This window comes from Neovison vison, chromosome 10 (genome assembly GCF_020171115.1).
Source record: "Neovison vison isolate M4711 chromosome 10, ASM_NN_V1, whole genome shotgun sequence".
Classification (NCBI taxonomy): domain Eukaryota; kingdom Metazoa; phylum Chordata; class Mammalia; order Carnivora; family Mustelidae; genus Neogale; species Neogale vison.
Genome location: NC_058100.1, coordinates 46,770,169 through 46,792,921, shown reverse-complemented (window position 1 = coordinate 46,792,921; position 22,753 = coordinate 46,770,169). Strand labels below are relative to the sequence as shown.

Below are 22,753 nucleotides of genomic sequence, written 5' to 3'. Positions count from 1 at the left end.
AACTTGTTTAATAGAAACTGAATACACAAACTTACGTTGGCTAGAGGTTGAAGGAGACTGGTTTCCAAGCTCTGATTTCTGAATGCTGTCATCTAATGATAGGAATAATAAAGACTATCAATTTATGGTTTATAATTTAAGTATTTCCAACAGAGAAAGAAAATACAAATTCCACCAAGAGAATATAAGGCAGAAATCAGCCAGAAATAGAAGAAAATGTGGGAAGATCTAGATGCCCGTTAGACTGACAGCTCCTTGAGACTCAAGAGTTATTTCTTTCATAATTATTCACAGCATGCCATGCGGTCTAGTATAAAGCATAAAGTACATTTGTTTTGTTAGAAAGCCTTAAAGTATTTGACCCAAATTATAATTAATGGAAGTAGTGAAACTTATGGCACAAAGTTAAGAGAAGAAAGAAAATAAGCACAACTAAAACAAAAACATGTTATACCATCTGAAAAATTGCCATATATTGAGCTCTTGCCTGATGATGATGCTGTAAGAGGGGAAAAAAGGACAAAATATGGATTATGGATTACTGAGCTAACTGGACAAGGGTTTTAGGTAAAATACAATGTTAATTCTATTCTCTACCTCAGACTGATACAAATATTTACTCTGGTGCCTCTGATCATTTCAAATATGAGTAATATTTTTAAACATTATATTAAAAATCTTTCACCATTTCTATTGAGACACAATTCAGTTTTATTTAGGTTTATGGTTAAACCACAGATTTTAAAAATAATTTTATTATGACTCCACCAAATCTCTATTTCTATCATTAGTTTAGCAAACAAAAACTATCCTAACTCTTTACTTTCCCCCTCCATACTTCTTGGTATGACCACAGATTTTAACATAAAAGAAAGAAGAAATGGAAAGACAGGGTTCAGAAGGTGAAGAAGCTGAGTTACTAATTTGTATGACCTATATTTACCAATACTGCTACCCATCATTTGCCTGGAGTTTTATAACTTATGTATCTATAAACGACCTTCCAGGTGTTTGCCAAGAGCTTTCATTTGAGAAATAATGGACTAAACTAGAGGTATAAAATTAGCACTGCTAAGATACAGAAATAGTCTTATTTTTGGTCATATGACAAAAAAACCTCAAATGAAACACAATGACATCAACCTGCATTCTAAAGGCATATTGTTCTATAATTACTGGTTTAGCCTAGGAAATTACATTATTCAGAAACTTCCAAGTTAGGTCACCAAAGTTAAGAACTCTATTACTAAAACAAACAAATTCCATCAAATGATGTTTCTCTTGAATACCTTACTCTATGGTCGCAAAGATCAAATGAAACAATGTATGATATTATAATAATACATAATTAAAATAATATAAAACTAAAATACTGCACTATACATTATTATATAAAAAGATCAAATGAGATATATTTTTATGTAATACCTAACTACCATATAATATATAACTATAATAATACTATACTTATAACATTAGTTATACAGTTATTATGTAACAAATGTAATAGTTACATAACTCAGAATATTTTAAATTTTAAAATTAAAAAAACAAAGAAAATAATCCTATTTCAAAAAGAATAAAACACTTGGGAATAAACTTAAACAAGGTAGTGAAAGACTTGTACACCGAAAACTATAAAACACTAATAAAAAATTAAAGCAGACGGGGCGCATGGGTGGCTCAGTTGGTTAAGTGACTGCCTTTGGCTCAGGTCATGATCCCTGAGCTCCAGATTGAGTCCCACATCAGATTCCCAGCTCAGCAGGGAGTCTGCTTCTCCCTTGACCCTTTCCCCTCTCATGCTCTCTCTTCAGATAAGTATATCTTCAAGTAAAAATTGAAGTAGACACAACTAAATGGAGATACCCATGTTCATGGATTGGAGAATTAATATTCTCATAATGTCTATTCTAACCAAAGCAATATACAGATTCAGGATAATTCAATCAAAATTCCAATGACATCTTTTACAGAAATAGAAAACAATCCTAAAATCTGTATGGAAACACAAAAGATTCCAAATAGTTTAAAGAAATTTTGAGAAAGAACAACAAAGCTGGGGGCATCACACTTCCTGACTTCAAAATACATTATAACACCAGAGTAATCAAAACAGTATGGCACTGGCATAAAAACAGACAGAGAGACCAACAGCAGAGAACAGAGTACAGAAATAAAACCATGCATATATGATCATGTGATCTTTAACAAGGGTACCAACAGTAAATGATGGGGGAAAGAACAGTCTCCTAAAATAAATGGTGCTGGGAAAACTGGATATCCACAAGCGAAAGAATGAACTGGACTCTTACACCATACACAAAAAATCAAAATGGATTCAAGACTTAAACATTAGAATCAAGTAACTGAGCCTTGATGGCTCAGTTGAGGAGGGTGATCTTGGGTTCGTGAGTTTGAGCCCCATGTTGGGTGTGGAGATTGCTTAAAAAAAGAAAACTTAAGGAAAAAAAAAAAAAAAAAAAAAAAGACCCCCAAACCATAAAACTCTCAGAAAAAAAAGACAGGGAAAAAGCTTCCTGACATTGGTCTTGGCAATGATTTCCTATATATGACACCAAAACACAGGAAACAAAAGCAAAAACAGACCATGGGATTATAGCACACTTAAAAACTAGGATGAGCTACATGATCAAAATAGCAGTAAGATTCACCTCACACCTGTTAAGATGGCTATTATCCAAAAAACAAGAGCAAGGTATGTACAGAGGATGTAGAGAAAAGGGAACCCTTGTACACTGTAGGTAGGAATTTAAATTGCTATAGCCACTATGGAAAAGAATACAAAGGTGCCTCAGAAACTGAAGAATGAAATTCTCATATGATCCAGCAATCCCACTTTTGGTATACCCAAAGGAAATGAAATTAGGGTCTTGAAGAGATATCTGTGTGCCCAGGTGCACTGCAGTAATATTCACAATAGCCAAGCCATGGAAGCAACCTAAATGTCCACTGATGGATGAATAGATAAAAAATGTGGCATACACACTTAATTCTTGAACAATATAGGTTTGAACTGTGCAGGTCCACTTATAAGTGTATTTTTTAAAAAGACTTTATTTATTTGAGAGAGAGAGAAAAAGAGCACAAATAGGAGGAGAGACAGAGGGAGAAGCAGGCTCCCTGCTGAACAGGGAGCTTGATACGGGGCTCGATCCCAGGACCCTGGGACCATGACCTGAGCTGAAGGAAGACGCTCAACCAACTGAGCCACCCAGGTGCCCCCATATGTTTATTTTTTAAAATAAATAGATTGGAAAAAATTTTAATGGCTTAGAACAAGTTGAAAAAACTCACAGTAGAAATGGATAGCCTAGAGGTATTTTCAAATATTAAGAAAAAGATATTTTGTGAACACATAACATATGTAGATACTCTTCTATCATTTGCTATCATAAAATACACACAAATGACAAAAGTCAAAATTTATCGGAATTTATGCACACAGACTGTACATGGTACCATTTGCAGCTGAAAGAAATGTAAATGAACATAAAGATGCAGTATTAGTAGTTGCATAAAATTGACAGTAGAATATTCTTTAATAATGCCATAGGTGTTACAGAAAAAGCCACCAAACCCAAAACAATAAATTCCTGCCAGAGAAAACTGTGTCCAGATGTGTATGACCTCAGAGGATTTACAATACAGTCAATCAAGGAAATCATGAAAGAAATCATGGATGTGGCAGAAAAGGTAAGGGGTGAAGGGTTTCAAGATAGAGATCTTGTATTTCAAGCTATACTAAAAAGCTGTCGTAATCAAAACAGTATGGTATTGACACAAAAACAGATATAAAGGTCAGTGGAACAGAATAAAGAGCCCAGAAACAAACTCATTATTACACAGTCAATCTTCAGCAAAGGAGGAAAGAATACGCAATGGGAAAAAGACAGTCTCTTCAATGAATAGTGTTGGAAAAACTGGACAGCTACATGCAAAAGAATAAAACTGGACCCCTCTCTTAAACCATCTGCAAAAAGAAACTCAAAATGAATGAAGGACCTAAATAAATGTAAGAGCTGAAACCACAAAAATCCTAAAAAACAGCACAGGTGATAATGTCTCTGACATCGGCTACTGCAACTTCTTTTCTAGACAGGCCTCCTGAGGCAAGGGAAACAAAAGCAAAAATAAATTATTGGGACTCCACCAAAATAAAAATTCTATACAGCAAAGGAAATCATGAACAAAACTAAAGACAACCCACATAATAGGAGAAAATATTTGCAAATGACATGTTTGATAAAGGATTAGTACCCAAAATAGAGAAAGAACTATGACTCAACACACACAAAAACAAATAACCCAATTAAAAATGGACACAAGATATGAACTAGATATTTCTACAAAGAAGACACAGATGGCAACAGACACATGAAAAGATGCTCAAATATCATGCATCGTTAGGAAAATGCAAATCAAAACCACAATGAGATATCACCTCGCACCTGTTGGAATGGAGAAAATAAAAAACACAAGAAGCAAGTGTTGGCACAGATGAGGAGAAAAAACAAACCTCGTTGTATTAATGGTGGGAATCAAATTAGTGCAGCTGCTGTGCAAAAACAGTATGGAGGTTCTTCCAAAAACTAAAAAGAGAACTACCCTGTGATCCAGTAATTCCACTATGGGGTGTTTAACCGAAGAATATGAAAACACTAATTTGAAAAGATACACTCATCATTATGTTTACTGCAGCATTATTTACAATAGCCAAATTGTGGGAGCAAGCCAAGTGTCCACTGACAGATGAATGGATAAGGAAGATCTGGTGTGTGTGTATGAGGGGAGGTAGGTGGGAGGAGGGGATAACAGGTGAAGGGGATTAAGAGTACACTTTCTGTGAGAAGCTCTGAGTAACTGCGGAGTCACTATACTGTATATATGAAACTAATATCACACTGTATGTTAATTATACTGGAATTAAAAACAAAGATATGCATCTTAGAGACACTCATGAGCAAACAGCACACCAGAGGAATTAAAAGATGACCTGATGGAGATCAGTGGGCCTGCACTGAGGAAGAAGGCAGAAGACCGAGAAGAAGTGTCAGAAAACAAACTGACGTTAGATAATCTGGCAGAAGGCTTCCAATTATTCAAGACTGCCTTTGCCTTCTTTTACAACATGCACTCTTTTTTATGATAGAGGCACTGGAACTAAAGGAAATGGTGGAAGAAAGTTGGTGCCATATAGACACATTTCTTGAAATATGAGAAGGCAAAAAAAAAAATCAGACAGAAATTAAGTATTTTGGTATGTGCCTGCCTTTTCTGCCTCCCCTTCTACATTCCCCACCTTTTCAGCCTCTGCCCCCTGAAGACAGCAAGATCAACCCTTCCTTTTCTGCCTCAGCCTACTTGATACAAAGACGAGGCTGAAGACCTTTATGGTGATGCACTTCCACCTAATGAACAATAAATAACCAACACGCCGCACAGTCAGTGAACTTATCTGTTTTATGTGTATGAATGTCTTGGTGTGAAAATCTAACTAACTGTACGACAAGAACTGTGGGAGATGTTTCTGCGTCACTGTCTTCTCCTAAGTAGTCACTGTGTAGAACATGTGTGCAAGACTTGTGTGGGAGAGGATGGCCTATCCTTTTAGAGGCATAAAAGGAGTGATACTTCATATAAAATTCATAACGTCAGTTTTCTTACTGTTTCATAACTTTGTTTTCAAAAAAATAGGATACTGTATACCTCTCTCTCTAGTAACTGGAGAAACTACCTATTGGCCTATCATCAAAGGTAAATGTGTTTTAAAAAGCAGTGTTTCCAATACTGTATTATGAATATGACTGTAATACTGTATGCTATAAAAATGTTATAACGATCCCTTTATTAGTATATAGGTTAGGCTACTAGGAAGGAATCAGTTACACCAGGCTACCATAAAACAATCATACTGCTGCTTCTTCATTATCAATGTATGAATCATTATTATTTTTTTTTTAAGATTTTATTTATTGGGGCGCCTGGGTGGCTCAGTGGGTTAAGCCGCTGCCTTCGGCTCAGGTCATGATCTCAGGGTCCTGGGATCGAGTCCCGCATTGGGCTCTCTGCTCAGCAGGGAGCCTGCTTCCCTCTCTCTCTCTGCCTGCCTCTCTGTCTACTTGTGATTTCTCTCTGTCAAATAAATAAATAAATAATCTTTAAAAAAAAAAAAAGATTTTATTTATTTATTTGACAGACAGAGACCACAAGTAGGCAGAGAGGCAGGCAAAGAGAGAGGAGGAAGCAGGCTCCCCGCCAGGCAGAGAGCCCGATGTGGGGCTTGATCCCCAGACCCAGGGATCATGACCTGAGCCGAAGGCAGAGGCTTTAACCCACAGAGCCACCCAGGTGCCCCTGTATGAATCATTATACCTGTAAGTAAATACAAATATCTTTTTCACATTATCCTCTATTTTTTTTTAAAGATTTTATTTATTTATTTGACAGAGAGAGAGAGCACAAGCAGAGGGAGAGGCAGAGGGAGAGGAAGAAGCAGGGTCCCCGCAAAGCAGGAGAAGCACGAATATGGGACTTGATCCCAGGACTGCGGGACCATGACCTTAACCAACTGAGCCACCCAGGTGTCCCATATCCTCTAATTTTTAATAGTGTTAATAATACATATAAAATCTACAATGTTTTGCATCATATAAAACAACAGAGTGGTAGGTTCTGACAAACAATTCATTTTATGAGGAATCTAAAATAGTCAAATACACAGGAGCAGAGAGTAAATGGTGGTTTCTGGGGGAAGGAGAAAATGAGGAGGTATTAAAGGGAACAAAGCTTCAGTTATACAAGATGAGTAAGTCCTAAAACTCTACTATAAAGCAGAGCACCTATAGTTAACAATACTGTACTGTATATTTAAAATTTGCCAAGAGGGTAGATCTAATGTTAAGTGTTCTTATCATACACACACATAATAATAAATAAAGAGGGTGTGAGGAAACTTTTGGAGATGATATACTTACGGCATAGTTTCCCAGATGGTGACGGTTTCCCAGATGTATATTTATCTCCAAGCTCACTGAGTTGTATACATTAAATGTATACAATCATACTTTATGCATGCATACTTTATGTACTTAGGTACTTTATGTATGCAATCATACTTTAATAAAATGACTAAAAAAGTTATGAGGATGTCAGTAGAGGAAACTGCAGTGAAAGGACATGTGAAACATAATACAATTGTCTTAGAAAAAAAAAGCCATCAAGAAAATGTTCATCTTGGGGTGTCTGGGTGGCTCAGTGGATTAAAGCCTCTGCCTTCGGCTCAAGTCATGATCCCAGGGTCCTGGGATTGAGCCCCACATCAGGCTCTCTGCCTGGCGGGGGAGCCTGCCTCCTCCTCTCTCTCTGCCTGCCTCTCTGCCTACTTATGATCTTTGTCTGTCAAATAAATAAAATCTTAAGAAAAAAATGTTTATTTTGAATATCTTATTCCATGGTTGCAAAGTTCAAATGAGATAATGTATGAAAATTGTTAAGTTGTCTTCTATAATGATTTTAATGATGGACAGCTAAAGAACAGTTATTATATAACATGCAATATAAACTTCACAGAACAGGAACAAACTTAATAAGGTATCTACTGCTCAGGCAGAGCATCACTATCCCTCTTATTAAAAAATATTATTAGAGGGGCGCCTGGGTGGCTCAGTGGGTTGAGCCGCTGCCTTCGGCTCGGGTTGTGATCTCAGAGTCCTGGGATCAAGCCCCACCATCGGGCTCTGCTTGGCAGTGAGCCTGCTTCCTCCTCTCTCTCTGCCTGCCTCTTTGCCTGCCTGTGATCTCTGTCTGTCAAGTAAATAAATAAAATCTTAAAAAAAAAATATTATTAGAAACAGTGACAGAGGGGCGCCTGGGTGGCTCAGTTGGGTAGGCGACTGCCTTCGGCTCAGGTCATGATCCTGGAGTCCTGGGATGGAGTCCTGCATCGGGCTCCCAGCTCCACGGGGAGTCTGCTTCTCCCTCTGACCTTCTCCTCGCTTGTGTTCTGTCTCTCTCTCAAACAAATAAATGAAATATTAAAAAAAAAACCAGTGACAGAAATTCCTTAAAAACACACACACAAAGGATAAAGCTCAAGATTTTCCAGTTTGAAGAGTACAGTAACCATCAGTCACTCTATAAATGTCAAGAGCAGAGGACATGACTCTTTTATAGTTATTATTATTACACAATATATTGTTAACAGTAACACCAGTAATTATTCATTTATTATTTAGACTTAAAAATTGTGTTCACATACATCTTAAGCTAATTAGAATAACCTAATTATAGGCACTATTATCTCTAAAGGAAAGAAAATGGAGGTTCACGAAGGTTACGGAGCTTTACCAAGATCACTCTATCAGTAAGTAAGAGAGTTGGGACTGCAGCTCTAACTCCAAACTCTCTTTCGTGTCTCTGCGCTACTTTTAGAGAAGTTCCAAAGCACGTATACTGATGAAGCACTGATTCAGACGTCTGACCCCTGCATAGAAACTCTTCCCTATTCTCACCATTTTATCATCTGGGAAATAGGAAAAATAAAGATAGTGGTACCATCTTCCCCAAAAGGGTAGGACATAGGCAGAAACCCAAACTGGGACCTGTCTACCCAGGGAAGTAATGCTAACACAGGATGACAGTAAGGATTTAAAATCCCAGGGTGCCTGGGTGGCTCGGTGGGTTAAGCCTCTGCCTTCAGCTCAAGTCGTGATCTCAGGATCCTGGGATGGAGCCCCGCATTGGGCTCTCTGCTCGGCAGGGAGCCTGCTTCCTCCTCTGTCTCTGCCTGCCTCTCTGCCTACTTGTGATCTCTGTCAAATAAATGAACGGGATCTTTAAAAAAAAAAAAAAAAAAAAAAGAATTTAAAATCCCAGATTCCTGAACACCTAAATCTGAAAATTAATTTTTTTTTAAAGATTTTATTTATTTATTTGACAGAGAGAAATCACAAGTAGACAGAGAGGCAGGCAGAGAGAGAGAGAGAGGGAAGCAGGCTCCCTGCTGAGCAGAGAGCTCGATGCGGGACTCGATCCCAGGACTCTGAGATCATGACCTGAGCCGAAGGCAGCGGCTTAACCCACTGAGCCACCCAGGTGCCCTGAAAATTAATTTTTTTTAGCACTAAAGCAGGCAGAAATGTAAACTTAATCAAATGTGAAATTCAGAATGCTAAGCAAACAATTTTTTAAAATGATTTTGGATTGAAAGGGTCTATAAGACTGTATGACAATCACTGCAGTTTTCCACTTTCATTGAAAATATCTTCTTCGTGTTCACTGTTCTTATCTTAAAGTCCTCATGCGGTTAAATGTCTAAAAAACTCTGGTATCTGCATCCTACTTCTGGTACACAATTTCTATATAACTTTCAAAACTATATATGGTAGATGGCTATTAATCAGTATACAGTTACTTAAGCCATAATAAGTACACTAAGTTAAGATAAAGTAGGGATGCAAACAGATAAAGTACCAAGACTTAGCTATCAATTTAGCAACTAAAAAGATCTATTTCTACATTCCAATCAGGATCTTCAACATCATTATTTTCCTTTCTGCACTGCATTTGCACAGTGTCTTATCAGAGGAAATAAAAATTATAGAAACATTTTTTGGTAACAATGTGTACTATACTTCACTTACTTGGAAGAAATGTATCTGCTATAAATTATACAGACTACACAGTTAAGAACTAACACACCAGATCTCCCAGATTTATATAGTGTATATATTTAAACTCAACCATTTTTACTTTTTTTTTTTTTTTAAGATTTTATTTATTTATATCACAGACAGAGATCACAAGTTAGACAGAGAACACAAGTAGGCAGAGAGGCAGGCAGGGCGGGGGGGGGGGAAGCAGGCTCCCCACTGAGCAGAGAGCCGATACGGGGCTTGATCCCAGGACCCTGGGATCATGACCTGAGCCAAAGGCAGAGGCTTTAACTCACTGAGCCACCTAGGCGCCCCAGCCATTTTTACTTCTAAGAATATATTTCTCAGATCTATAAAGTAAGTTTTAATTTTTTTTTTTTTTTTTTTAAGAGAAGGCAGGGAAGGGAGTAGTAGAGGGAGAGAATCTAAAGCAGGCTCCGCACGCAACACAGAACCTGACTTGGAGCTCAGTTTCACAACTCTTGAGATCATGACCTGAGCTGAAGTCACGAATCAGACACTTAACCAACTGAGCCACTCAGGCACCCCTAAGTTTTAATTTTTGATACTCATTATGAACAGAATCCTAGTAAGCTAAATAATTAATATTTGTCTTTCTTATTATAATAGGTCATAAAGAGCAAACTGTAAGAAGAAATGTTTTTTGTTTTTAAAGATTTTGAGAGTGAGAGAGAGAGAGAGACAGACAGCAAGAGCAGGAACATAAGCAGGAGGAGTGGGAGAGGGAGAAGCAGGCTTCCCACTGAGCAGGGAGCCTGACATGGGGCTCGATCCCAAGACCCTGGAATCATGACCTGGGTCAAAGGCAGACACTTTAAAACTGAACCATCCAGGCGCCCCAAGAAATGGTTTTCTGATAGCAAGGTACATACAATATGGAATGACAGCCAACAATAAAGCAAGAATAGAATGCTTTTTAAATTTTAGACAGCTGAAGAACTCACATGTGGGATATAAATTCACTGGTGGGAAAAACTGAGCTGTGACTGTCACGACTTTGCTGATGATGGAAAAGCAAGGCCACAGAGGTTTGTTTACTACAAGGTAATCTTGTCCTATTATAGTTTGTCATTTCCTTTCATTTTTTGGTTTTTTTTTTTAAGACTTTATTTTTAAGTAATTTCTCCATTCAGTGTGGGCCTTGAACTCACAACCCCAAGATCAAGAGTCACACACTCCACCAACTGAGCCAGCCAGATGCCCCCCTACAGCTAGTCATTTCTTGAGCAAGAAATATGTGATGAGAATTTTCATATTATCTAAACAAAAATTAAGGGAGTACCTGATGACCTTGAGATTTATTGTGGTTAGATGAATAAAGAAGGTATAAAAGGTTAAGGGTGACTTATTTTTTTTTTAACACAGTCAAGATTTAATCCAGACACAGCTATAGAAATTATGATTATTTAATTATAATTAAAGCATGATTATTTCATCATATCTATCTATGGTATTTCTCAAATTTTGTGACATTTAAACCTAAACATGAATATACTATTTGTAGGTTTCAATCTTTATTACTTAATACAATGGGCAGGCAGAGTTGCTCTAAGTGGTTATTTATATAAAAGTAAACAAAGTCCACTACAAATAAAAACCAGGTACTGTCAGGAGAGTAGACAGAACTGACAACTTGTGAAGTCTGGACCCATCATCCACCGGCTTTCCCACACCATCTTCTGCTCCTCCAAGCAGATGGAAATAACCAGTAATCATAGCTGTTCTTTATTAATGAAATCACAGTCTAAATCCCAATCTGAAGAACTAAGTAGTTTTGTATGTTGAATAATGAAGACAACAAATAAACTTACAATTACTTCAGGGATAGGCGGAGATTTATCAACTTACTTTGTGTCCTAGCCCTTATTCTTGCAGCTTGTTCAAACCATTCCTGAGGTTTTTTTTGATATCCCGAGCCTGAAGCAAATACATATATCAAGATTATCATTTCACATACTTTGAAAATGTATACCATACAAATTTACAAGGTAAATTTATCACTGAGGCAAAACAAATTTGGGGAGGAAAATAACAAAATCAATAGGTTCAGAAGTAAAAGATAATGTTAAAAGATCACACCACGAAGGATGAACCACTACTTAAAATAGGCAGCAAATAAATATATAATCACCTAATAGACAAACCTATATACAAGTCCTTTGTTCTGGTCTGAGAATGACTGAATTCAGTAATAAATGAACTTGATTTCAGTATTACTTAAGAAGAAAAAGTTCACCATTTATTCTTGTAAATAAGTTACTTCAGGTAAAATAGTCCTAAACACATTTCTGCATCACAGAGTAATTACACATTCAGTACCAATGTGTGGTGGGATTAAAAGGCAAAGAAGATAAAATTACTTAAAATGCTATTCAAATCTAAATTTGACAAAGCCAAAATTACTTGACTGATAAAAGAACAGACAACCAACCACATACTTAGCACAGAAGGATGCTTATCAACAGTTATGAAGTCTCGACCTAAAACAGACCAGAAAGAGAAGGTCATACAACATATGGAAATAAGAACGGCACAGACATTTTAGTTATATAATATGGATATTATAAACCAAAAAAATCCCCCCAAAATCAAACCTTTGTTTCATCAGTCCCAAACATGCGATATATCCATTTTTCCCCTTTTCTAAACTTGAAAGTATTCAAGAATTTAATATTAGTAAGTCAACTTTGGGATCAATACCATCGAAATAATGGCTGCATGCAGTGAATGTTTACTAGGTATGAAGTATAATTTTACTTAATTTTCACATTTTATGTGGTTGATCCCATTATTCCTAATTACAAATCAGGACATTGAAACTAATCATTCAACCAAGACTACATATCTAGAGGGAGCAGAGCTGAGATATAAACCCAGGCAGTCCATAGATGTTAATATATACTATATAAGCAATGTTGTGGGCATTGCAAAGCAGTTATGGAGAGAAAGATGCTATTTTTTGTTTTGGGATGGTACCTAAAAACAACTGTAAAATGATACAATGGGACAACTAGAAATGGTATTTCAAACAACTATAACAAAATAAATATCCAAATCTGCCCTAAAGAAATGAGTTATTTCTACAGATTGATACAAATGTCACAGTAAATTTGTCAATTTTTTTCAGCATACAAATGCAATATATGCTAGCTGTAAAAGAAATAAAACATTTTAGAAATGTATAACTTAAAAATTCATAAATATTTATTAAGTACATACTATGGGCAGGAATACCATAGTAAGATGTATGAACATTCTTTCAGATTTATTTTCAGTCTATACCAACAAAATGCTTTTTTAAAAAAGCAGACACATGCTTTTTAAAATGTCTTTTAAGGATTTATTTATTTGAGCGAGCCTATGTGCATTTGAGGGAGCAGAGAGGGAGCAGCGTGGGAAGTGGGAGGGCAGAAGGGGAGGGAGAGGGAGCAGGAGAGGGAGAGAATCTCAAACTCTGCACTGAGTGCAGAGCCCAACATGGTGCTCATTCCCACAACTGGAATGACCTGAACCGAAACCAAGATCAGACCCTTAACAGACTGAGCCACCCAAGGCACCCCAAGAAGTACTTTTTCAAAAAAAAGTCTCTGACTTAGATCTGTATCTATTTTTTTTTTTAAGATTTTATTTACTTATTTGACAGACAGAGATCACAAGCAGGCAGAGAGGCAGGCAGAGGGGGAGGGGGAAGCCGGTTCCCTGCCGAGCAAGGAGCCTAATGCAGGACTCGATCCCAGGACCCTGGGATCATGACCTGAGCTGAAGGCAGATGTTTAACTGACTGAGCCACCCAGGTATCCCTAGATCTGCATCTTATAATCAAGGATATGTCACAATTTAACTGGTGACACAGAAAATAATGGCATCTTAGATTTGAGGATATATATCTCAATCACCTATTCATTAGTATACTAAGTATTCATTTTTCATAACTAAAAAGTATTCCACTGCATGCATGTAGCATAATTTATATACAGACATACTTTTTATTTTAAAGACTTTATTTATTTACTTGACAGAGGAGAGAGAGAGAGAGAGAGAGATCATAAGTAGGCACAGAGACAGATGGAGAGAGCGGGAAAGCAGGCTCCCCGCTGAGCAGAGAGCCCGATGTGGGACTCGATTCAAGGAACCTGAGACCATGACCTGAGCCGAAGGCATAGGCTTAAACCACTGAGCCACCCAGGGACCCTATATGGAGATACTTTTAAGAGCGTCCAAAGATCAAAGATCTAGAATAACAAAGGGCAAAGATACCAGATGATTCAGCAAGTAATTTTACACAAACAATTTATTTTCCTGTCTCAGTGGCTTCTGTTTTATTGCAGTTTTAAGTTCAAACCCAAAACCTTCCAAAAACTAAATATATAAAAAGTGAAATAAAATGGAATTCTACGAACACAGTAATTACAAAAGAGTTTCTAAAGACTTTTTCTTTAAAAACAGTCTCATGGGACACCTGGGTGGCTCAGTCAGTTAAGTGTCTCTGCCTTTGGCTCAGGTCATGATTCCAGGGTCCTGGGATCAAGTCCCATATCTAGCTCCTTGCTCAGCAGGAAGCCGGCTTCTCTTTCTGCAAAAAATAAATAAATAAAAGTCTTTATTTATTTATTTAGTAAGTAAATAAATAAGACAGTCTCGTATTTTTAAAAAGGTGATGTAGAGGGGCACCTGGGTGGCTCAGTGGATTATAGCCTCTGCCTTTGGCTCGGGTCATGATCCCAGGGTCCTGGGATTGAGCCCCACATTAGGCTCTCTGCTCAGCAGGGAGCCTGCTTCCCCCCCCCACCTCTGCCTGCCTCTCTGCCTACTTGTGATTTCTGTCAAATAAATAAATAAAATCTTAAAAAAAAAGGTGATGTGGAAAGGAAAAAAAGTCCTTGAAAATTTTATATACAAGGATATTGCAGGCTGATTAATAATTATATTCTGGGACTTGATTTATAAATGGAAGGGAAGAAACTATCATTTCTGCTTAATCTAAGAAATACATATCCATGGTATATAATCTGCAAAATACAGAAGGAAAAGAAAAATGTCACCAATTACTCTACCATCCTGAACAAATCACTGTTATTAGCATTTTACTGTATTACTTTCTAATCTTTTCTTTTGTTAAATTTTCTCAACACATTGTGAAAATTTTTAAGATTGTAAGTGAGGCTATAAGATTTTTATATACCTACCACCTAGTTTATCATTAACTTTTTATTATACCTTGGTTTATTACTTATTCAATCTTCTAAACTTTTGCAACAGAGCTCAAATCATACTACATATAAAATTTTATATCCTTATTACAATATGTACACATAAGGAGACTCAAACTACATTAATTAAACTAAACTGAATATAGTCAAGAAATTTATTTGGGAAGCAAGGACATTCAACAAGTCATGGAATGTAGATGCTTGTTTTTTAAATTCAAGCTTAAGTACATAACTGAAGCAAATTCAAGATGCTGAATGAGTTTTTTAGCATTCACTAGATCTCTTTTTGAACACTGCATGTTAAACTGGAAAAGAGGATCTTTAAAAAAGAACAGCATTTGACCACACACACAGATAGACTTTTAAGAACTGAAGACACGGTTTTACTTACTTTGGGATGGCTGCCAAAATGATTCTGGATATTGAGCTGATGATCTGGTGGTCTGATCTAAAAAAACAGCAACAAAAATAAATATAGTACACGATAAGTATAGTGTACTTTTTAAGTGCTTATTTTATAGGAGAACAATGAGTAATAAAGAAGCAAAGATATTCAATAAAACCCCAGGGAATTCAACACTTGGGCACACAATTTATTTTTTAAAAGTTTCTAAAAAGAGTCATGTTGGATCTAAAAAATTAACTTTCCCTAACCACTTCCTAAGAGAAAAATGTAAGATACGGAACATGGCATGAGGTAAGGGAGATAATAAAAGCTTTGAATTGGGAACATTTAGTCATGGATCTTCTCGAAATCATTACTACCCATTTTGCCTCAAATTTTTCTTGTAAGTGGCCAATACATTATATATTTTAGTCTACTCTTCTTTAAAAACTTTTCTTTTCTTTTTTTTTTTTTTAAGATTTATTTATTTATTTGACAGACAAAGATCACAAGTAGGCAGAGAGAGAGAGAGGAGGAAGCAGGCTCTGCTGAGCGGAGAGCCCGATGTGGGGCTTGATCCCAGGACGCTGAGATCATGACCTGAGCTGAAGGTAGAGGCTTTAACCCACCGAGCCACCCAGGCGCCCCTAAAAACTTGTTTTCATATAAAGAGGGGAATCATAACTAAACCTGTTCAAAAGCAATCAGATTGTTATCTTGGAAGCAGGAGCATTTGACATTTTCAAGGTGGTGGCTAAATATTTTTCTTACCATATTCTATTACTAAAAAATTCCAAGCATCAATCTCTAAAACATATTACTAAAATAATATATTAACTAATGTGTTGCATTTATTATAAGATAAAAAGACATTTTAAATGGATGAAATATAAATATACATGAAATTCTAGTATTTTCTTCCTGCACGCCAATGGATCTGGTTTTGTTTTGTTTTTATTTAAATTCCAGTTAATTAACATATGGTATAGTACTAGTTTCAGATGTAGGATTAAGTTACTTAACCAAAGGCACTCCTTAATCCCATCACCTGCATTACCCATTCCCCACCCACCCTCCTCTATTGGTCGGGTTGTCCTCTATAGTTAAGAGTCTGTTTCTTTGTTTGCCTCTCTCTTTTTTCCCCCTTGGCTCATTTGCTTCTTCTTGTACCTCTTCTGTGATAATTAGCCCAGGAAATAATCGAGGAAAATATGTATTCTTTTTAATATGCTCCCCTTTTTGTTCTTTAGCTAGAGTTTTCTTCCACATGCGGGTATATGCTTCATTAAGAATTTACTAGAATTCTAAAGGGATCACAGAGCCTGTGGTTTACGTAGTTTCGAAGAGCTATATGCTAGTAGCAATGGCGTCAAATTACTGGCTATATGAATGGCTTAATCAGTCTCTAATTTTTAGAGCTTTGTGTATACTTATACCAAAACTAGTAAGAACGATGAATTTCAGTGCTTACTATGTGACAGGTACTTTCTAGATGCTTGCACATGTGACTTAATTTAACCTCTTAAAAACCCAGATGAGGAAACTGAGGAACACAGAAGTTCAACAATGGCCTGAGGGCACCAACCTAGTAGAGGAGGACTGGAACCCCGGGAATCAGGCTCCAGAGCCCATGTTCTTAACCACTATGCTAGAATGGTGCATACCTCCTTTGGGATTTCTGTATCAAGAAAGAATGGGGGAAAATGAGGAAGCGTGGAAAATAGAGAGAATACCAAATGCCCATATGCCAGCTTATGAGCTTATTTTTAAAATGGAACGATGAAGTAAAACAGGAATTACAGAAATTCTCAAAAGGTAGTGAGGGGAAAGTAAAAAATTACTCTTTCATAGGACTAAAATATAAATTCATTATCTGCAGAGTTTACAAATTGGTTCCGCAGCCTCTTAAAACTCAATTGGTATTTTTTTCTCTTCAGTCAGTTCTTTCCTTTACTACACAAATTCACGTGAACAATCATAAACTGTTATTATTGACCTGGCGTGAATTTGAACAATCCAGAGATAAAAGCAATTACCTAGGTATATTAAAACTTCCTACAAGCTAACTAACATTTCTGTTGGTGTAATGAGTACCAATGCCAATGAGATCAGTTTCTCTATAAGATGTAAAAAAAAATTTTTTAAAGATTTCTTTGAGAGGGAGAGAGAGAATGTGTGCATACACACACACACACACAGGAGTATGCAAGAGGAGGGAGGGCCAGAGGTGGAGGGACAAGCAGACTCCCTGCTAAGAGGGAAACCTGACATGGGGCTCAATTCCAGGACCCTGAGATCACGACCAGAGCTGAAGGCAGACGCTTAACCTACTAAGCCATCCTGGGCATCCCTCTCTATAATATGATTTTAAAAAACTACAAATAACTCTTCTTTTGAGCACAAAAAGTATCTTCTATTCCATTAATATCAAAGTAGGCTAAAAAGTGACTTATTTATTTAGCTGTTACATGGCATTACAGTACTAATTAGATGCACACATGAAATCAGTAATTTTAATAAATATTAAAAAGTTCACAACTTTTAATAAAACACTTTGAAGTATTTTTTTTAAAGCAAATTCACAAATACCTTTATATTTTAACTAAAAAGACAGCTCCTAAGATAAAGTCATATGTATATAAAGCAATGTTACCTCCAGAATCAAGAGAATCCCCGGATCTGACCTTAACAGTAGTAATATCACTGTCAGAGCTGTCTTGATCATCCTGTTCAGTTTCTCCTAAAAAGAAGTAAATCATACACTAGTGAGTCTTTACTCAATACTTTAATGATCTAGATTAAAAAACAAGTAATTCAGCATTAAAATGAGACCTCTCGAATTATCAGATATAGAATTGTTATTTATTATGCTTACTATTCTGGATCACAAATTTTCCTACAAGCTAAAATTGAGCTCATTAATGTTCTCTGAGGCACATAATTATCTCTCAAACAAATATTCAGAGTAATATCTCTAAGATTATATTCTGAGGCTTTACTATAGAGTCAAAGAGTAAACAATTGAGCATTAAGTAGTGGAAAAGTTCTACATTATGGGGGGAACTATATATAGTGTGTAAATATAGGTAAGATTTATATAGGCACACACGTGTATACATATGTCCCTCTGTGTTTCTGAAAGGGGGATGTACACATACATTTATATACAAAATCTAGTAAGCAGGTAACCTTAGATTATGTGGGTTCTAAAATAGGACTAAATTTTATTGTACTATTTACAGGCTGATTTTGGAAAAATGATTATTTTAATACCATAGTCAGAGGCCAGCATATGCCAGAATCTTTTTTTATTAACTTTGCTTAAAATTAACAACTCAGACAAAAGATGCTTAAAATGCATATAAAGACTATCATCCCTCACTCTTATCCTATTTTACCTGCCCAATTATGAGTTCAGATAAGCATGGATTTTTTTCTTTTCCCGAAGAAAAAACACTATTTTCTACTCTTTCTAAAGTACTATCAAAACTGCACCTCATGTTAATGGGCAAAAAAAAAAAAAAAAAAAAAAGATTTAGAATATTTTAGAAGAAAATACCTCCTTCAGAAAAATTGACTTTCTGTTGGATACTGGTGGCTTCTAGAAAAGAAAAGCAGACATGTCACATGTAATACCAAAAGCTAAAGCTCAGAAATAAGTAAGAGCATGTAATTTAGGAAAGGGAACACAAAGACAGACCAACCACCTTTTTTTCTATCAAATCTTAAAAATATATGTATCATTTACCTCTAGGTTATGTGAGAAATAAGTCTGACAGAAACTAGAATCAGAAAGTTTATTTTTCCTTTAGCAGCCAGGTCCATCTGAACTCTAAAATGTAACCTGTTGCAGGAAACATTAAATTCTCTGTGGACAAATATTCCAGTCCCTATATAGGTTAACTATATTCTCATTCTCCTATTTGCTAGAGTCCCTACACACTCTTAAGACACCCACCATTCTGGTAGAACTGACAAACCAATTCTTTATTGCACTGATATAGCCAAAAACAAAGAGGGAAAGAAACTTGTCTAGCTCCAGCAAGCTCATGAACACCACTATTTCTCAGAGGCAGAGAATCTGGACAAAGACAAATGACACAATGTATCAAACAAATTTTAAATGTAGTATTTTTTTCCCAATTTATTTATTTTCAGAAAAGCAGTATTCATTATTTTTTCACCACACCCAGTGCTCCATGCAAGCCGTGCCCTCTATAATACCCACCACCTGGTACCCCAACCTCCCACCCCTCCGCCACTTCAAATCCCTCAGATTGTTTTTCAGAGTCCATAGTCTTTCATGGTTCACCTCCCCTTCCAATTTTCCCAAAAGCACATACCCTCCCCAATGTCCATAACCCTATCCCCCTTCTCCCAACCCCCCTCTCTAAAGGTAGTATTTTTATATGGGGTATTCTGAAAGGTTTTTAATTGAAGGGAGATAAATCCAAATGTGGCCTTGCATTAATTGGGCTAAAATATTGCATTTGAGAATTTGAGAAGTAGCATGAATCAGATTGCTCACAAAGCCGAAATCTGTTTCTTTTCCCTCTAATTATCTTAACCTGTATTTGCTTTCCAAAAGGGAAAACTACTGTGAAAGACAAGTGTCAACAAATTTTATGGTGAATTTAGGAATCTTTCTGTTCAGGTCAGTTTAATTATATTAATATAACACTGGTCAAACTATTCCTACTATAATAGTGGCAAACGTACATCAATATATAAAATATATTTGTAAAATTTTTGGTATAACTAACTGTAACTGCACATAGTAACTGTTACTCTTAAAAAGCTAGAATCTGGTATATTAGATTCCACTTTAACCTAGGATCTTTAGGTAGACTGTCTTTTCAATTTTCTTTTCCAAGACGAAAAATGGAAAGCCAAATATGCCTTAGTGCTATTCTCTTAAAATTTTTTTATGAGTATTTCCATTCGTATAAAAAGGTATCATTCCCTTTTGGAGTTTTCTAGGCATGTATTACTGTACTTGTCTTTTGTACAGCAGTTTACTTTCTGTATTCATATAACTTACCCCACAGCATGCAAACAGATGTTTTCTTAAAAAATCAGTCATTACATCATTATCTTCATAATAGTTAAGCCCTTGATATTTACATGCTGCTAGTTAATTTTCTAAAAACCTTCATGTCTGCTATCGGATTCTCACAAGGTCATAAGGGAATAATTTCCTAGGTAATGCTCATAGATATTAAATGACTTTTCTAAGGGTGTCAGAACAGATGATGAAAAAAAAGACTTGAACACAGGGCTCTTTTGATTTCTAGTCTACTGCCCATCTACCACTGCATCAGTCTAGTTTATAATGGCATACGGTCAGCAATGATCATTACTTTTTAAATTAATTCTTTTATTTTAAAGAGCAGTTTAAGATTCACAGTAAAACTGAGGGGAAGGTAGGTAGATTTCCTATATGGTCCCTGACCCAACATGCATAGCCTCCTTCCTCCATTATCAACATCCCCCATTAGAGCAGTCTATTGGTTGAGAAGTGGTGCCACTGATGGATCTACATCGAGACACCAAAATCCCCCAAAGGCCCTAATTTACATTACAGTGCACTCCTGGGTGCTGCACATTCTGTGGGTTTAGACAAATGTATAATGACATGTATCCGTCATTACGGCATCATAAAGAGTATTTTCATGCCCTAAAAAAATCCTGAGCTCCATCCTATTCATCCTTCCCCTACCACCACCACTGCCACCACCAAATCCTTGATGACCACAAATCTTTTTACTGTCTCAATAGTGTTGCCTTTTCCAGAAAGTCATAATTGGTTCTTGCATGTCTTTTCATGGCTTGATAGCTCATTTCTTTTTAGCACTGAATAACACTCCATTGTCTGGACGTGCCAGTTCATTTATCCATTCACCTACTGAAAGATAAGTTGGTTAATTCCAAGTTTTGGCAATTAGGAATAAAGATGCTATATATGTGTGTGCAGGTTTTTGTGTCAACATTAAGTTTTCAACTCCTCTGGGTAAATACCAAGGTATGTAATTGCTGGATTATATAGTAAGAATGTGGTTAGTTTTGTAAGAAACCATCCAGCTGTCTTCAAAGTGTATGTACCATTTCATATCCCCACTAACAATGAATGCGTTCCTCTTGCTCCACATTCCTGTTAGCATTTGGCACTGCCAGTTTTTTGGACGTTGGCTATTGTAAGAGATACGTAGCGGTATATTGTTTTAAACTGCACTTCCCTGATGACATATAATGTAGAGTATCTTTTCATACACTTACTTGCCATCTGTGTATCTGCCATTGAGGTGTCTGTTAAGTCTTTAGCTCATTTTTCAATCAGGTTGTGTTTTTATTGTTGAGTGCTAACAGTTCTTTGTGTATTTTGGATAGTTGTCCTTTATTAGATGTGTCATTTGCAAGTATTTGCGCTCAGTCTGTGCCTTTTGTTCTTATTGTCTCCTTACCATCTTTTGCAGAGCAGAGGTTTGTAACTTCAGATAAGTTGAGATTTTCATTGCAAATACACTGAATCTATAGATTAAGTAGAAAAGAAGCCATATCTTGACAGCACTGAGTCTTCCTATTCGTGAATGTGGAATATTTCCATTTTTTTTGAAATTCTGCTATTTTATTAAACAGTTTTATAGTTTTTCTCATATAAATCTTGTACAAATCTTGGATTTATAGCTAAGTATGTCATTTGGGGAGGGCATGCTATTGTAAATTGTAGTGTTTTTAATTTCAAATTTCTCTCGTTCTTTGCTGGTATGTAGAAGTGATTAGCTTTGGTATAAAAAGCTACCTTGCTATATAATTACTGCAACCTTGCTATATAATTAATTACTAGTTCCTATTTTTGTCCATTCTTTTAGATTTTCTACATTGATGATTCTATTACCATTGAACAGAGACAGTTTTCTTTCTTTCTTCCCAACCTGTATACCTTTTGTTTCCTTTTGTCTTACTACATTTGCCAGAACTTCCAGCACAATGTTGATAAGGAATGGTGAGTAGGACCATCTCTGCCTAAGTATGCATTTAGGTTCCTTTATGTCTTTTCATGGCTTGACAGCTTCTTTCTTTTTAGCACTTGTAATAATACAAAAGCTTCCAGTTTCTCACCATTTTGATGTTAGCTGTTTAGATTTTTTGTAGTACTGTGAAACTGAGAAAGATCCCCGCTATTCCTGCTTATCATGAATGGGTGTTGGATTCTGTCACATGCTTTTTCTACATATATCAACAGGATCACGTCATTTTTCTTTTTTAGTTTGTTGATGTGATAGACTTTCAAATGTGGAACCAGCCTGGGACAAATTCTACTTGGTTGTAGTGTATCTCTACACCCAATGTGGGTACAATCCGCAGATCGAGTCACAAGCTTTACTGACTTGAACCAGTCACATGCCCAATTCTTTTTGTAGTTTGGACTCATTTTGTTAATATTTTGTGGAAGACTATTG

The 22,753-nt window shown here is 36.3% G+C and overlaps 1 protein-coding gene across 2 annotated transcripts in view; it reads right to left on the bottom strand.

Moving 5' to 3' along the window:
* The window catches only part of TOR1AIP1 (torsin 1A interacting protein 1), a 40,316-nt gene that overhangs the window by 5,267 nt on the left and 12,296 nt on the right, over positions 1 to 22,753 (bottom strand). The window contains exons 5-11 of one of the 2 annotated variants that reach the window (XM_044267204.1): positions 18,853 to 18,894; positions 17,947 to 18,033; positions 15,300 to 15,356; positions 12,137 to 12,178; positions 11,547 to 11,615; positions 455 to 499; positions 36 to 92 (exon numbers count right to left, since the gene is read on the bottom strand). In XM_044267204.1, coding sequence (XP_044123139.1) covers positions 36 to 92; positions 455 to 499; positions 11,547 to 11,615; positions 12,137 to 12,178; positions 15,300 to 15,356; positions 17,947 to 18,033; positions 18,853 to 18,894 — 399 coding nt within the window. The remainder of the gene's footprint in view (positions 1 to 35; positions 93 to 454; positions 500 to 11,546; positions 11,616 to 12,136; positions 12,179 to 15,299; positions 15,357 to 17,946; positions 18,034 to 18,852; positions 18,895 to 22,753) is intronic. The other variant, XM_044267205.1, reaches the window with a different exon arrangement.